Source organism: Pan troglodytes, chromosome 6, assembly GCF_028858775.2.
Source record: "Pan troglodytes isolate AG18354 chromosome 6, NHGRI_mPanTro3-v2.0_pri, whole genome shotgun sequence".
In the NCBI taxonomy this organism is placed as follows: domain Eukaryota; kingdom Metazoa; phylum Chordata; class Mammalia; order Primates; family Hominidae; genus Pan; species Pan troglodytes.
The window spans coordinates 82989674-83006445 of NC_072404.2; the positions used below are offsets into that span (position 1 = coordinate 82989674).

Consider the following 16772-nt stretch of genomic DNA (forward strand, 5'->3'; position numbering starts at 1 on the left):
TTTTATGGAGGGGACTAGCCCTAAATTGTATTTAATGAGGAGCCTTGTGGCCCTTCGTGGAAGTACCAGCTTTTCTCTGGAAAGATTCTGATGGTAAGTGTAGAATAACTCTGGGAATTACAACACAGGGTTTGTTTTACAATCCAGTTCCATCTTACATGTAAATACATCCACTCGCTCAGGCTGAGCTTGGGCTGTGGGAAATCCAGGCTGACCTATTAGCAAATGGCTTCTCATGAGTGAGAGTTTACAGTTGATTCCTGCAGGGGCCTTATGGCTGGGAGTAACTGCAGGATGGGGCAGGACAGAAGTACTGAAGGACCTAGCCCTCTGAAGGGCTTTGGCAGTGGATGAAAGGCACCCATTCTTCATCTGCTGCCACTGCCTTTTAGTGTCCTGTTAGGTAAGGCAAGATAAAATAGCAAGAGCACCTTAAAACCAAAGGAGGCCACTGCTTTCCTTGTCCAGGAAAAGGATTCTCCCTGCATCCCTTTCCCCCATTTCGAAGATGCTCCTCCCTTCACCTTCTGTTGTTCTCTGCTGAATCCATAGTTTTTCTTTCAGTGAGACCTCGAAAGACCATCCGGGGCAAGCACAGCGTCATCCCCCCTGCAGCAAGGTCAGGCCGGCGCCCGGGTAAGAAGCCACACTCTACCAGGAGGTCTCAGCCCAAGGCACCACCTGTGGATGATGCTGAGGTGGATGAGCTGGTGAGAATTATTTATCATCCCTTCTCTAACCTTTCTGTTTCTTATTCCCTACCCCAGCAATTAGGAATTCATCAGGCAACAGGTGGGAGGGGAGCCTCCCCCCTCCTCCTTCTTACCAAACTTGGGAGGCTGGGGAGGCAGATGGGTGAGCCTGTACGCAGACAGAAGCAGCAGGGCCTCCAGGAACAGCTATGTCCGGCATTCCCCTGCTGTAGCCTGCAAACTAGTTAGCGGGCAGCCTGCAACTTATTAAGGATTTAAAAATAGTATCCATGTGTCTCCAGTGGGCTCAGAGGGGCTGGGTCTTCATTGTGGGAATGTCAGCAATGCTGGAGCCTCACTTACTGTTGAGTCGACAGTTGTTATGGGAGGGACATTACCCTCCCCTCTGCTCCTTAACCAATGTAATTTTAGTAGTTTTTAGATCTCACTTGAGCTTTAAAGAACAAAAAAGAAACTCTTGAAAAGGTGCTTGTTTTGACAGATCAAATTGGAGTTAGGGGCTTAAGGCAGGCTATTCGGGAGATCATAAGGCATTAGAAGATGCTCGGTTTGCCACAGCCTTGGGCTCTGTGGCCTCTGCTGTGAATCACAGCTTTGTTATGGCTACCTGGAATGGAGGCCCCGCCCCTTTTCTCTTTAGCCACTTAACCCTCACATGTCTACGGTGGAAGAGCCCAGGAAGGGAATTGGACCTCTTGCTTTTCTTACCAGAGGCACCCCACCCCCACAGAATTGGCTGCTGGTGGCCCAGATAGCCTGTTTTGCTTTCTGCAGTGGCTTGTTGATGCCCTTCCATGGTGTCACTGTAACCCCAGGTCCACCTGTTCTCTGAGAGCTAGTTTCCTGTTGACAGTAGCCCCCTTCAGCCGACCTCCAGCAGGACTGCTGGTAAAGGTGGCCCCCGCTGCCTGCTCTTTGCTGCTTTGATTGCTGTGGCCCCGGGGGAGGCGAGTGAGTGGACTACTGGGAAGATGCCTGCCACCTGGGCCGAGGGTGCTCCCTGACTTGAATATCAGAAGGTTTCAGCACCTCTGCGCCAAGGAAATAGTTGAACTCTCTTCCTTTTTTGAGCAGATACACTTATTTTCTGCCCTGTCCACTCTTCCTCCTGTCTCGAATCTGTAATAACATTGTTCTTTCTTTCCTGCCAGGTGCTTCAGACCAAGCGGAGCTCCCGGAGGCAAAGCCTGGAGCTGCAGAAGTGTGAAGAGATCCTCCACAAGATCGTGAAGTACCGCTTCAGCTGGCCCTTCAGGTGAGCGCTGTGTTCTCAGGTGCAGGGGAGAGGAGTGGCCTGCCTGGTTCTAAAAGCTTCCAGAGCCCCTGAGGGGCTCTCAGCCAAGCCCTTGCTTTTCAGGACGTGTCTCAGTGGCAGGGGCACTGCCGTCAAGGCTGTGCAGATTCTGCATTTGTTTTTTTTCCACAGGGAGCCTGTGACCAGAGATGAGGCCGAGGACTACTATGATGTGATCACGCACCCCATGGACTTTCAGACAGTGCAGAACAAATGTTCCTGTGGGAGCTACCGCTCTGTGCAGGAGTTTCTTACTGACATGAAGCAAGTGTTTACCAATGCTGAGGTTTACAACTGCCGTGGCAGCCATGTGCTAAGCTGCATGGCGAAGACAGAACAGTGTCTAGTGGCTCTGTTGCATAAACACCTTCCTGGCCACCCATATGTCCGCAGGAAGCGCAAGAAGTTTCCTGATAGGCTTGCTGAAGATGAAGGGGACAGTGAGCCAGAGGCCGTTGGACAGTCCAGGGGACGAAGACAGAAGAAGTAGAGAGGCAGGGCCGTGGTAAGGGAGCTGAGGTGGGGGGACAGCTAGGGAGGGTGGGAGGGAGGCGAGCGAGGAAGACCAAGAACCTGGAAGAGATCGCAGGGAGTCCAGAAACGCCTGTCATCCCAAGCTTATGCTGTTTTTCTAAAAGCTCTTTATGGGGCTTGATATTGGGTTGGTCTTTGTCCAGAAATATTAAGGGACAAAGAGGGCCATAACCCTCCCTTCTGAGAGTTTCCAGGAGGAGTCCGAGGGTCTAGCTTTTCTGGTGAAGCCAGTTCCTGTTCCTGCCTTCTTTCCTAAGGGCCTGCTCGCTCTGGCTTCCACCACAATGCCAAGTCCCTCTGGTCTCCAGGGGAGGGATTGCTGTGTTACATAGCAGAATCGGGGTAATCAGGCCAATAGGGGAGATGGTGGCGATTTTTCTTTTTTAATCTGTATTTATTATACAGTCTTGTTTCTTTAAGCCCATACTCTGTCTCTTCCCCCGTCTTCCTCTCAGGTGACAGTATCAGTGAGTGCCATACAGAATTCTGTATTCACCAGCATCATGAAACAGTTGTGGTCTTTTGAGTTGATCTTGGCAGAGTAAAGGGACGTGTCCTGGAGCCATTCCTGAATCTCCCCTTCTTTGTGACAGCTCCCCCCCACCCCCCAAAAAAATAAAAAAACACAAAAAACAAAAAAACAAAACTAAGGCACTTCACTTAGAGACTGGAGTCCTGCTTATAATCATGCATATAACCTTTACTTTGATGGATCTGGCCAGAGGGGTGTTGGAGCCCAGCCCACCCACATACCAGTCAAGCTCTTAGGGGAGCAGAAGAAAAGCAGGAAGAATTTAAATGTTTAATTTTTTTTTTAATTGACTTTTCTAGTTATTAAAAGTTGCTTGTTTCAGCAGTGATATTGTATAAAGAACATCTTGTAAGATACTCCTGACATCTCGCTTTGGCACATGTACAGTACAGTTTCTATGATAATGTGTTTGCTCTAACTTCCCTGGCTTCTCCCTCAGCCCATCCACTCTCCTGCAGAGCAGCTGGGTTGGAGGCTCATTGAGGCAAGCAGCAACATTGGAGGGGGAGCAGGGCAGTGCTGTGTCTGCTGCCTCCCATGCCCGTTCTGACCTCAGACTTGGAACTCCTCAAGAACCTGAAGATTCCAGTGGTCAGTGTCGGTGGGGGGTGGGAGGAGAGAGCAGCAGAGAAGCTCTGAGAGCCCCTTCCCCCACAACAAATCTAGCTCTAGTTGTTATATTTAGGCAAAACTTTGTAGTCTTCTTTCCCTTTTATGATGGATTTTGATAAAAGTACAAAACAGGGTTTTCCTTTTTTATCACCTTTGAATTTGGAAATTTTGAGCACCCAAGCTCTTCTGTACCTATTTAAAGTCCACCAAGGGGACTGCAGCTCCTAGAACATGAGAATCAAGCCTCTTAATATTAAACTGCGGAATGTGGCCTCTGCTTCCTCCGTCCTCCTGCCCAAGGACGACGAGGATTGCTCCAGGGCTGCTGGGTAGTTTACCGTCCCTTCTATAGGCATGGAGTTGGCACTGACATCACAGCTTCATAACCCCACCACCGCCAGCTTCCCCTGCCTCCTACATCCAGTCTGTTCTTGTTCATAGTGAGAATCCTGTGTTCCCACTTCAGTGACACCTGAATTGTTTGTTGTTTTTTTTTTTTTATTGTCTTTAAAGAGGAAGGGCCCCATTAAAGGGTGAACTTGTAATAAATTGGAATTTCAAATAAACCTCATGTACTTGTGTTTATAAAGAAGAAACCACTCTGGTGGCTGTTTGTGCTCTTTCTTGGTGGGTGGGGGTGGGTAGTGCTGTCCCGAGTGCTGCTTTCTCACTGACCCTTGGAGCCGGGTCCTCTGAAGGCTTGGCCTCCAGAGTCAGAGGGCCTCTCAGTGTTCTTAACCACAGAAAGAAGTACTCCCTCCAAGCCTCTCCTGGCCCTGTCTCCATCTAAAACCCTGAAAAACTTCATTTGAAACTAGGAATTACGGTGAAAATAGGTTTTTAAGCCTTCACTATGGGGAAACTTCTGCCATTTTAAAACCTTTCTCAGGGAAAAAAAAATTTTGGGGAGGGGGGCGGTGGGGACGGAGTCTCACTCCATCACCCAGGCTGGAATGCAGTGGCGTGGTCTCAGCTCGCTGCAACCTCCATCTCCTGGGTTCAAGCAATTCTCCTGCCTCAGCCTCCCGAGTAATTGGGGTTACAGGGACATGCCACCACGCCTGGCTAAGTTTTTGTATTTGTAGTAGAGCCAGGTTTTCACCATGTTGTCCGGGCTGGTCTCGAACTCCTGACCTCAGATGATCCACCCGCCTTGGCCTCCCAAAGTGCTGGGATTACAGGTGTGAGCCACCGCGCCCAGCCTCAAGGAAAATTTCAAACACACAAACAGTGGAAAAGTATAATGAATTCCCATGCACTCGGCTTTGACGGTTCTACCACATGTCTAATCTTGTTTTATTTATGCCTTCATTTATCTTTTAAAGTCTGACTGGCTGATATGCGTAGGGTGCTGCTAGGCAGCCACCCGCCAATGGAATACAGAGATTTTGCTGAGCCACTGCTGTGGGCCCAATTACTGAGAAATTAAACTGCCAATTCCTGACCAGCTGAACGAGGTGAAGCTGGTGTAATGGGAAGAGCCTTTGAGGCCTGAGCCTTGGGTGCAGGTTCTGCTGCTGAGCAGCTTTGCGGCCTTGGTAAGCACGGGCGAGCTAGGGCCTACACAGAGCACTTGGGGAATTTTTGTCCTGCCTGGAGGAAGCGGGCTTGCCCCAACAGCAGATTGAATTTTCCTGCTCATCCGCTCCAGCCTCCAGCTCTGGAGAAGAGAACCATGCTCCCTCTGGACATTTTCTGCATGGCAACAGTGACACTCGGGGCTCCCAGCCTTCCTCTATGAAGTCCTGCTCCTCCAGTAATTTTCCCAGGCACACACTAGGATACTGCCTTGGGGTGGTCACTTCTGGTCGTGTCCTGGTCTCAGCACACTCTTAGCCACTGCCTGCCTTACCAGGCTGTGACCTTGTGGGGCAGCCACTTTGATGACTGCAAATGGGGGCATGGGAACTCCATCTCTGAGGACAGGGGCCTGAGTCATGACCTGGGAGTCAGCTGAGGCCTGTCCTTGTCCTGCACACTCTTCTCAAATTTTGTCTCTGGGGAGGGGACATGGTCAGTAGACTTGGTTGATAGGTGGCATCTGGATTCCAACAGAGCCACTCAGAGGGGGCACCTCTTCCTGCTGGCCAGGGGCCAGGGTGTCTCTGGAGGACACCGAGGAACTCACCTCCCATTAACTGCGCTCTCCTAACCCCAGCCCTGGGCCTCCTGGCTTTTCAACACCTGGGACTGCTGTGTTTAGGAGCTGCTTCCTTGAGCGGGCAACTTCCTGGGAGCAGGAGGATCTTGGGCTCACCACACACAAGCGCAAACCCACAGGGACAGGCTCAGCCTCCCAAGAGGCTTGCGGGCGTGTGATGCCGCACTCTGAAGACCCAAATGCTGGGCACTAGGACCACTAAGGGGAAGGCCCGGGCCTGGGCACGCGATGCACATGCCAGCACGTGTGGGTTTCCGAGGTATTTTTGTTTGGCCCTGGAGGGTTCTTTAATGGGCGTGGGGAGAGGTCTGGCAGTGGTAGGGGTGTTTGTCTCCTCCCCAGCCGCTTTGCCCAGTTTCTGGGGACATAACCTTGCCAAGGCATACACCCTGCCTTTCCCCACCAGGACCTAATCGGATCCCTGGTGTGGAACGCACAAAAGTTCTGGAGGCAGGCTTGGGTTCAACTCCCAGCTTGGCCTCAAACTGCGTGGCTATGTGCTGCAGCGGCCAACCCATCTAAACACTTCCCGTCCGAAACGTGAGGCAAGCAGATCACATGAGAGGGCTGTGTTTCCTTTTTCCCTTTCCTCCAGGGCCTAGGACTTATTTCCATAGCATCTTCCAGGTCTGAGAAAGCTGGCAGGGCCCTGCCCTCCCTCCCAGGTCCTGGCCTCAAAGCACAGCCCCCGGGGCCTGTCCTGACCCTGCACTGCCCCTCTCTGCGCTCCCATCCGGGCTGCCCTGAAAACCAGCAGCAGGCTGGTGTCTGCTGAGCAGGACATGGTCACTGACAGCAAGGAAGAAGGGGCAGGTGGGTGCCCTTGGATGCTCATCGTCCCCCTGCCTTTCCCACACCCCGCCTGCCTTGCTCTTCCCAAGTCTGTGGAATCCTCTCCATTCGCTCCAGCTGCCCCCACCCTGGTATAGGCCCTTCCCATCTTCCCTTCCACTGCCTGTGAGCCCAGCTCCCTGAAGCCTCTGCCCCTCCCACGCCCAGTGTGGGCACTTTACTGCCTCTAACGAGCTCATTCTGTTTCCCACTCAAAGACCCTCGCATGGCCAGGTGCAGTGGCTCACGCCTATAATCCCAGCACTTTGGGAAGCCAAGGTGGGTGGATCACTTGAGGCCAGGAGTTCAAGACCAGCCTGGGTAACATGGTGAAACCCCGTCTCTATAAAAAAATACAAAAATGAGCCAGGCATGGTGGCGGATGCCACCCAGGCGGCTGAGGCAGCAGAATTGCTTGAACCTGGGAGGCAGAGATTGCAGTGAGCTGAGATCATGCCACTGCACTCCAGTCTGGGCAACAGAGTGAGACTCTGCCTTAAATTAAAACAAAAACAAAAACAAAAAAACAAAAAACCCTCATGTGCAGCATTACAAGGAGGTAGGGTCACTTGGCTTTGTTGGTCAGAGGCACATGGGGACTTACTTAATGTGTGCTCTGCGCAAAGGGAAGGATTTAGATGGAGAGGGCGTTCCCCGTGCAATAAACGGCCTAAGAACAGGTGTGAGGGCTGTAAGCTTCCCTGGGGCACCACTGCGCCTTGTGGTGAGGAATACCCCTTAACCCCCTCAGCCCGCCATGGTCTTGTCTCCTGGGAGCGTGACCCAACCTGTTTGATTCTCACTGGACTTTTCTTGTCCCTGTGGGATTGGTGGTTGGGGTAGGGCACAGGGCTCCAGCCCGAGAGGCCCTAGGTTTGGGGCTCCGCCTCACCATTCATCCTCAGCACCTGAGCGTCTCCCCTCCTGGAGCCTCCCCGTGGCTCTAAAGTGAGGCTGGCAGCAGGGCTGGACCGCTGGGATCTCCTGGCACTGACACCAAATGCCGGCCGTGTATAGTAGGCACCCAGGGACACTAGTAACTAATACTCTCACCTGGCTGGAGTCACAGCAGCCAAGATGGGGCCCTGGGGTCTGACCCCAAGCCAATAGGGGTCTCCAGATGGCCACACGTGCCCAGCTACCCAGTCCGCAGAAACAGGGCAGGCCCTAGCAGCCCTGAGCTACCCCAGCACACAGATGGACATGGGACCTTTCCCCATACCTGCCCCAGTGTGGAGCTCTGCACAGCCACCTGAGCTGCCTCATTCCCACCGCTGCCATTAGCAACTCAAATCTGACAAGCTTAGGAGCTAGGGGCCCAATTCCCACTCTACTCAAGGGCTTCCCAGCTCCACGTGCATGTCTGTGCTACCCAGAGGCCCACAGACCAGAACAACTTCTTCACCCCACCTGGAGACGCCAGGGAGCAGGCTGGGGCTGCCCTGGTGGGGGCTGCCCTGGTGGGGGCCCCGAGGAGCCAGGCAGACGCACCAGCAATTTTCCAAGGCCCCAGGGAGGGGGTCCTCGTGACAACATTGACACAGGCTGACACCTTTACTTTCCATGCCAATAAGGAGAGCAAGTTCCCAGAGAAGGAAAACTCATCCATAGCCTCAAACTGGACTCCCTGGGGCCAGAGGTGGCAGTGTCACCCTGGGGAATTCCCTGAACATCCACAGGCGTCCCTGTCTCCATTTGGAAGCACAGAGACGGGCGGGAGGGGAAAACACGCACACATGGTGTCTGGGACTCCTGCAATGCACAGCTGTTCCGGGGGGACTTCCTCCTGATTGGGGGGTGCCAGCACCCACTGCCAGCTCTGCTTACAAGAAAGACTCCTGCAGGGCCCTCACCCTCCTACCTTCCCCCCTTCCCAGCCAGAGAGGACTCAGCAGTGCCACGCGGGGGTTTATTCCAGTCACAGCTTCCAGAGGAACGCAACAATAAATTACATCATTAAATAAACTCCGGCTGGACCCCTCTGCCCCGCCCCTCCACATCCTCCACTAGGACCCTGTGGGGACTCAGCCTGGTCCAGCCCCCGCATTAGGGGAGGCCCCCATCTCCCCTAATGAGCCTCACGGGGTCCCCGCCCTGATCCTCAGCCCCCGGTGCTCACTTGCCTGACCTTGACAGCTGGGCAGCTGCTAGTCAGCTGTCTCTAGGGGGTGCAGGGGGCAGGGCGTGGAGGGCAAGGAGGGGGCAGCAGCCACCCCGCGCCAGGCCTGTGTGGCTAGAGGTGTGTGGGGTTCTCCAGAGAGGGGTCCGTCTTAGTCATGTGCAAGACCACGGTGGGAGCCTTATAGTGGCAGTGCGTGCCACGTCCGTAGCTCCCGGGGGCGCGGCAGGCCTTGGCCCGGGCCCGGCCAGCTGCTATCTTGCGGTAGCACAGGCTCTGCCAGGTCTGGAAAGTCTTGGAGCTCCACACCCAGACGCCGCTGGTGATCCCCACCACCAGCGACATGAAAATTTTGAGCATGAAGACCGCCACGGTGGGCACCGAGCCCCCTGGCAGCGAGCAGTCCCTCCGGCCTCCGGGCCCCGCGGCCGCTGCGCATGGCTGCTCTGTGGCCCGAAGGCGCCAGAAGTCCATGTTGAGGCGTTCGTAGACATAGCAAACGATGACGCAGGTGGCGGGCACCGTGTAGAGGATGGAGAAGACCCCGATCTTGACCATGAGCTTCTCCAGCTTCTCTGTGTTGGTGCCGCCCGTCTTCATGATCTTGCGGATGTGGAAGAGGGCCACGAAGCCGGTCAGGAGGAAACTACTGCCCAGCACCAGGTAGCCGGAGAGGGGCACCAGCACGAAGCCCGTGAGCGCTGCTGCATCCGTGCTGGCCACGTAGCAAAGCCCGGTCAGCTCATCACCCGCCACCTTGCGCAGGGTCAGGATGACGATGGTCTTGAGCGCGGGCAGGCCCCAGGCAGCCATGTGGAAATAGCTGCCGTGGGCCTCGATGGCCTCGTGGCCCCATTTCTTCCCGGCAGCCAGGAACCAGGTGAGCGTCAGGACCACCCACCAGAGCGAGCTGGCCATGCCGAAGTAGTAGAGCAGTAGGAAGACCAGCGTGCAGCCCGTGTTCTCCAGGCCCTCCTGGATCACGTAGAGCGCGCCCGCCTCCTGGTCACAGGCCACGCTCTGCGCTCCGGCCACCGCACGGATCAGGAAGGCCAGCGAGTAGACGTTGTAGCACATGGAGAGGAAGATGATGGGGCGCTCGGGGTACTGGAAGCGGTGGGGCTCCAGCAAGAAGGTGAGCACAGTGAAGGCGGTGGAGAAGAAGCACAGCGCCGACCACACGGCCATCCAGACCAGCGCGAAGTCCTTGTCGCGCCGGGACCAGAACACCTCGACGCCGGGCCCGCAGCGCGGTGCGCACGAGCGGCTCTTCTCCACGTACTGGAACTTCTCGGGGTTCTCGCAGGTGCCACTGCCGCCCGCGCCCGGGCCCAGGTCTCCGGGAGGGCGCGCGGGCCGCGGCGCCACAGGCAGCATGCCCAGGCCCTTGTGGGGCTCCGCGGGGCCGGCCGTGGCGTTCTCGGGCGCCTCCATGCACAGCGCGTGCGGGTCGTTGCGCGTGGGCAGCCGGGCGCAGTCGAGCGAGTCCGGCCAGCCGAAGTTGAACTGCTCCATGATGGGCGCGCAGCGCAGGCGCGCCTGCTCGCACATGGGCCGGCAGGCGGGAATGGGCGTCGAGACCTGGTCGGTGCACATGGGAGCGTAGAGCGAGCACAGGAAGAAGCGCAGGTGGCTGTGGCAGCCGTACTGCACCAGCGGCGCGAACTCCGCTAGCTCGGCAGCCGCCTCGCCCTGCGACGTGTGGCCCAGCAGGTTGGGCATGCGGGTCAGGTTGTAGCCGATGCCGCGGCACATGGGGATCTCCACCGCCTGGCACGGCGCAGCCCCGCGCCCGCGCTCCGGGTCGAAGCGGCCTATCTCCAGTGCCGCGCCGCCCGCCGCCAGCAGCTGCCACAGCAGCAGCGCCCCCCGCAGAGGCGCCACGGCCATCCCGGGCGGCCCGGGCCGAAGGCGGGAGCGCGGCCCCGGCTCACTCGGGCTCAGCGGTCCCGCGCCCCGGTGCCTGCCCGCCACGTCGCGGGGCGCGGGCCATCGCCGAGCCGCCCACGTGTGTCCGGGCGCCCTGGGCAGCGAGCGGGCAGCCGCCCGAGGGACAGGAGCCGCCGAGCCCGCCTAGCCGCCACCGCCGCTGCCACCGGAGCCGCCGCTGAGCCAGAGCCGGCGCAACCTCCCGGGGCCGAGGCTACCAGCCCCCGGGGCGGGGCTCCGGGAGGACACGCCCAGGGACACGCCTCCCACTGGGCTTTAAAGGCGCCGCGTCTCCCGGCCACGCGGAGCACGGGGTGGGGCCGGGCCTGGTGGGTGTCCGCCCGCTTGCCCTCCGCTTACACTCGGTTTCTTCCCTTCCCTTGCTGCCTGGGAGAGGCTGCAGGAAGTCCCCGTACCCACACTTTCAGACTGGGTCGCCTCATTTTACTCTAGGAGGGAGACTTTTTTTTTTTTTTTTTTTTTTTGAGACGGAGTTTTGCTCTTGTCGCCCAGGCTGGAGTGCAGTGGCGCGATATCGGCTCACTGCAACCTCCGCCTCCCGGGTTCCAGCGATTATCCTGCCTCAGCCTCCCGAGTAGCTGGGATTACAGGCTCCTGCCACCACGCCCCTCTAATTTTTTGTATTTTTAGTAGAGACGGGGTTTCACCATTTTGGCCAGGCTGGTCTCGAACTCCTGACCTCAGGTGATTCACCTGCCTCGGCCTCCCAAAGTGCTGGGATTAGAGGCGTGAACCACCGCGCCCAGCTGGAAGACTTTTTATTTTTATTTTTAATTGTTATTTCTTTTTAGAGACAGGGTCTCTCTGTGTCGCCCAGGCTGGAGTCCAGTGGAACGACCATAGCTCACTGCAGCCTCCATCTCCCGGGCTCAAGCGACCTTCCCGCCTCAGCCACCAGAGTAGCTGGGATTACAGGTGGGCACCACCACTCCCGGCTAATTTTAAAATGTTTTTGTAGAGACAGGGTCTCACTATGTTACCCAGGCTGGTCTTGAACTCCTGGGCTCAAGGGATGCTCCCGCTTCTGCCTCCCAAAGTGCCGGGATTACAGGCGTGCTCCACCCCATACCCATTTCACAAGGCCACCGTGCTCCTCTGGGGAGTGTCGCCATCACCTTCTCACCTCTCTCTAGGCTGCCCCCTTGAGATCCCTGGGACCCGCTTAGAAACTGCCATGGTTCCTGGGTAGCCCGGCCAGGGGAGACCATTTCTAAGGCTTCCCACGCGTGGAAGTCTCTGCCTTGTACTCAGTGGCAGCTCAAATACAGCGTCTGCCTCTCCCCTCAGTGTATGTGACTTGGGGCTCCTCTCTGAGCCTCAGCTTGCTTTTCCGTAATGCAGGCAGATAATCCTACTGTTAAAATCAACAGTTCTGCCAGGCGCAGTGGCTCACCCCCACCCCCATCTTGCCCCATCAGCCTGGGCAACATAGTGAGACCTCGTCTCTAATAAAGAAAAAAAAATAGCTTTTTTTTTTTTGAGATGGAGTTTCGCTCTTGTCGCCCAGGCTCATCTCATCGCCCAAGAGTGCAATGGTGCAATCTTGGCTCACTGCAACCTCTGCCTCCCGGGTTCAAGCAATTCTCCTACCTCAACCTTCCAAGTAGCTGGCATTACAGGCGCTCACCATCACTCCCGGGTAATTTTTGTACTTTTAGTAGAGACAGGGGTTTCACCATGTTGGCCAGGCTGGTCTCGAACTCCTGACCTCAGGTGATCCATCCACCTCGGCCTCCCAAAGTGTTGGGATTACAGGCATGAGCCACGGTGCCTGGCCTGAAAAAAAAAAAAAAGGAAAAAAAAAAAAAGAAAATCAACAACACGTGTTGGGCACCCGAATCTGATCGATCACACTTCATACTTGCCCTTATTGTATCTTCTCAGCAATCCAAGAATGCTACGTTATCCTTATTTCCCAGGTGGGGAAACTGAGTCTCAGAGAGGAATGACATACCCAAGGGCATAGAGCTACTAAGTGTTCCATTTGTGATTGTCTGTTCCGGACCCCATACCCATTTCACAAGGCCACCGTGCTCCTCTGGGGAGTGTCGCCATCACCCTCTCACCTCTCTCTAGGCTGCCCCCTTGAGATCCCTGGGACCCGCTTAGAAACTGCCATGGTTCCTGGGTAGCTCTGTGGGTGAAATCCAAGTGCCACCGGCAGGCCACACAAGGGGCAAGGGGCCCTGATCTGGGACTCTTTAGAGAAGGCCATCCCCCTTTCACCCAACTGTTCCTATTCTCTTGGCCTGGAAACACCTGGAGGACTCAGAATGTTTCACATGAGCACTTAGTACTGTTTCATGTGAGCACTTAGCATCGTTTCATGTGAGCACTTAGTACTGTTTCACGTGAGCACTTAGCATCGTTTCACGTGAGCACTTAGTACTGTTTCACGTGAGCACTTAGCACTGTTTCACATGAGCACTTAGTACTGTTTGACGTGAGCACTTAGTACTGTTTCACGTGAGCATTTAGCACTGTTTCATACGAGCACTTAGCACAGGGCTAGGCACCCTGGCTGAGCCCAGGGATGGTGAGTGAATGAACAAGTGAGTAACCTAGAACTTCAGGGAGGCACAGAAACTGACCGAGGACCTGTTGTGAGCCTCCTGGGCTCTGGGCCAGGGATTTTACAGTGATCATTTGTTCACCCTCATCACAGTGCTACAAGGAATCCCGTACCCATATACAGATGAGAAATTGAGGCTTAGCAAACTCAAATATTTGCCCAGGATTATGCAGCTCGTAAGGGTCAAGATTGGCATCCAGGCTCCTCCATTGCAAGAGGCTGCCTGTTAACACCATCAGAGGCAGGACACCAGCCCAGCCGGCCCAGCTCAGCCACACCTGCCTGCACTAGAGCCTGGCCTGTGGTAGGGACTTGGGAAGGAGTCAGCAGTGGTGGTGGCAATGGTGAGAAAATGGGGCCATCATTTCCCACACATCCCTGTAATTAGTACTCTGCTACCCTTACAGCTGTGCTGGAGCAGGGAGGGGACCAGGCAGGGGACATGCCATCTCGGGCATACACTCAGCCCCTCGCTCCTCAAGAGGACCGGGAGATGGGGCACCAAGGAGACGCAGCCAGCCCTGTGTCCAGCACAGGATAGTACTCAGCCACATGTGGGCCATGAGACGTCCTGAAGTTCCCAAAGAGGTAAGGCAGGAGTGTGGTACCTGTGACCCTGGGGGACCCAGGTGAGGCACCGTGGCTCAAGCCTGTAATCCTAGCACTTTGGGAAGCCAAGGTGGGAGAATCGCTTGAGCCCAGGAGTTTGAGACCAGCCTGGGCAAAATAGCAAGACCCCACCATCTCTAAAACAAAAATAAACAAAAAAGTCAGGGATGGTGGTATGCACCTGTAGTCTCAGCTACTCAAGAGGCTGAGGCTGGAGAATCACTTGAGCCTGAGAGGCTGCAGTGAGCCATGATCACACCACTGCACTCCAGCCTGGGCAACAGAGTGAGACCCTATCTCTAGAAAAAAAATAAAAAGAAAGACAGGGAGAAGGGGAGGAGAGGGAGGGGGAGGGGGAGGGGGGAGGAGGGGAAGGGGAGGGAGGGGAGGAGGGGAAGGGGAGGGAGGGGGAGGGGTTAGAGGGAGGGAGGCGGAGGGGGAGGGGAGCGGTGGGGGGAAGGAAGGGCAGGGCAGGGCAGGGCACGGCAGGGAAGGGAAGGGAAGGGACCCAGCTTTGATCACCTGGGCATTGATAATGGAGGGTCCCAAAACTTCAGCAGCAGCTGCCCAGAATAAAGTGCATGCTCTCAGGGATGGCAGTGGAAGTTCCTCCAAGCAGAGACCCCACCTCACCTCTTCATTTCCTGTCACACCCGACACCCCACTCTTACTCCTCCCCAGAAACACCCTGCAAAGCCATGCTTCCAGGCCTTTGCCTGGCTTGTTTCCCCAGCTCTGAAGGTCTTCCTCCTCTTCTGTTCCATCTGGCACCCCAGATTGAAGCATCACCTCCCAGGGCCAGCCCAGCAGAGCTGGGCTGGGGCTGGAGGCTCTGCTCTGTGGATCCAGGGTCCAGGCCAGCCCATCTGTCCAGCACACTGTGGCCTCTGCATCCGTGCCCTCCCTCGGCCCCATGCCAGCCACTGTTCAAGGGCCATGGAATAACATCAAGAAATAACATATTGGCCGGGTGCAATGACTCACACCTGCAATCCTAGTACTTTGGGAGGCCAAGGTGGGAGGATTGCTTGAGCCCAGAGTTCAAGACCAGCCTGGGCAACACAGCAAGACTCCCTCTCTCCACAAAAAAACCCACAAAAAAACAACCATATTATTTGTCTGTATCTGGCCCCAAGGAGGCCTAGGTGCACAGATGATAGTGATGTGTGGCCCCAACTCCTGAGCCCCCAGCTGTCAGGGTGCCAGGAGGTGGGGCTCCCCTCCCACAGACTTGGGAGGTTCAGGCTGCTAGAAACCTCCCACTGCTGGGGCTGGCCTAAGAGCCAGGTTTTGTGGGCCCCCACCCCCATCTTGCCAGGGTGGAGAAGCGTCAGGGGGCCCTTCCTCTGGCAGCTTCGGTGGGCAGGGCGCCCCAGGGGCCGTGGGATGCCAGGCCTGTCACCATGGCAACAGCCGCGCCTGGGAAGCCAGAGGAGGGGAGTGGATGAGCTCCGCCCCCACACAGATGCGGCCTGGGAGAGAAGAGGCCTCTGGCCTCCTGCCCACCCACCCGGCTTTGTCACCCGATCTCCCTCTTTACAAAGGTGGAACAATGCTCCTGGAGCTCACTGAAAGGGAGACTATGCGGAGGACCGGAGGACCGGAGGGGCCGGGAGGAGGGAGGTCACTATCAATGCCCATCTCCGGCACCCCTCCCTGGGCCGAGGGGCCACTCTAACTCCTCCTCCCCCTGGGGAGAAGCCGTCCCTCCTGGGACCCCTGGCTGGGGCCAGTAGTTGTCCTGCATATGTGGGAAGGGACGCCCTCCTGACCTGTGTCCCTGCATCCCCAACCCTCCCCTCCCCTAACACATGTCAACCCCTAGAGGGTACACCCTCTCCTTCCTTTCCTGCCTCCTCCAGGATGACCCCCACTCAGCGCCCTGCGGACCCTCGTGCCCACCTCTGTGCCTTGCAGCCCCCATGCTGCACCTGTGCCTTCATCCCCATGAGCCTGGGGACGTCAGGGCCCTGGCTGTGCTCTGCAGCGTCTCAGAGCCTGCCCTGGAGTGGGCCCCCATAAATATCTGTTGTGTCTAAAGAAGGTCAGAATGAGAAGAGGAGCAGAGATCCTTCTGGAATGGCTGAACTCTTGTGGGGCCTAAGGCTGGGGAAGGGGTATTGATTGGATTCTGGGGGAGAGAGGTGGCGGTGTGAGTAAGCAGGGACCAGAAAGGGGAATATCCTGCGCCTCCTTCAGGTGCCTGGGCTGCCCTACAGGAGAGGCTGTCCGTGGTCTCGGGGTACCCAGCAGGTTCACCCGACACACCTGCTCCCTGGGGCAGGATGGGCAGGAGCACCAGTGTGTTCCTGCGGAGGCAGGTGCCAGTTAGTGTGTGTGTGTTGGGTGGGGGGCTGTGTGTCTGTCTGTGTGTGTGTGTCTGTGTGTGTCTCTGTGTGTGTCTGTGTCTCTGTGTGTGTCTCTGTGTGTGTGTCTGTGTGTCTCTGTGTGTGTGTGTCTCTGAGTGTGTCTGTGTCTCTGTGTGTGTGTCTCTGTGTGTCTCTGTATATGTGTCTCTGTGTGTGTGTCTGTGTGTGTGGGGGTTCTGTGTGTGTGTCTGTGTGTGTGTCTGTGTGTGTGTCTCTGTGTGTATCTCTGTGTGTGTATGTCTCTGTGTGTCTCTATGTGTGTATGTGTGTGTATCTCTGTGTGTGTGTCTGTGTGTGTGTGCATCTGTGTGTCTGTGTGTGTCTCTGTGTGTGTGTGTCTCTGTGTGTGTCTTTGTGTGTGTGGTTCTGTGTGTGTGTCTCCGTGTGTGTGTCTGTGTGTGTCTCTGTGTGTGTCTGTGTGTGTGTGGCTCTGTATGTGTGTCTCTATGTGTGTGTGTGTCTCTGTGTGTATGTGT

The 16772-nt window shown here is 56.2% G+C and overlaps 2 protein-coding genes across 3 annotated transcripts in view; one reads left to right on the forward strand and one right to left on the reverse strand.

The window, feature by feature from the left end:
* The window catches only part of BAZ1B (bromodomain adjacent to zinc finger domain 1B), an 82282-nt gene extending 78001 nt beyond the window's left edge, over positions 1 to 4281 (forward strand). Inside the window, exons 17-20 of one of the 2 annotated variants that reach the window (XM_003318675.6) lie at positions 565 to 710; positions 1865 to 1968; positions 2140 to 2512; positions 2997 to 4281. In XM_003318675.6, the coding sequence (XP_003318723.1) occupies positions 565 to 710; positions 1865 to 1968; positions 2140 to 2497 (608 nt within the window). In that variant the 3' untranslated portion in view covers positions 2498 to 2512; positions 2997 to 4281. Of the gene's footprint in view, positions 1 to 564; positions 711 to 1864; positions 1969 to 2139 lie in introns of both variants that reach the window. The other variant, XM_009453307.5, reaches the window with a different exon arrangement.
* Positions 4282 to 8572: 4291 nt separating this feature from the next.
* On the reverse strand, positions 8573 to 10916 carry FZD9 (frizzled class receptor 9). Its single transcript, XM_527779.8, has one exon. It carries the CDS (start codon positions 10684 to 10686, stop codon positions 8911 to 8913), a length of 1776 nt encoding a protein of 591 aa, XP_527779.3. The 5' UTR covers positions 10687 to 10916; the 3' UTR covers positions 8573 to 8910.
* Positions 10917 to 16772: the final 5856 nt, after the last annotated feature.

Coding starts and splice junctions, on each gene's coding strand:
- FZD9 (XM_527779.8), bottom strand. CDS start 10,686: ATGGCCGTGGCGCCTCTGCGGGGGGCGCTGCTGCTGTGGCAGCTGCTG.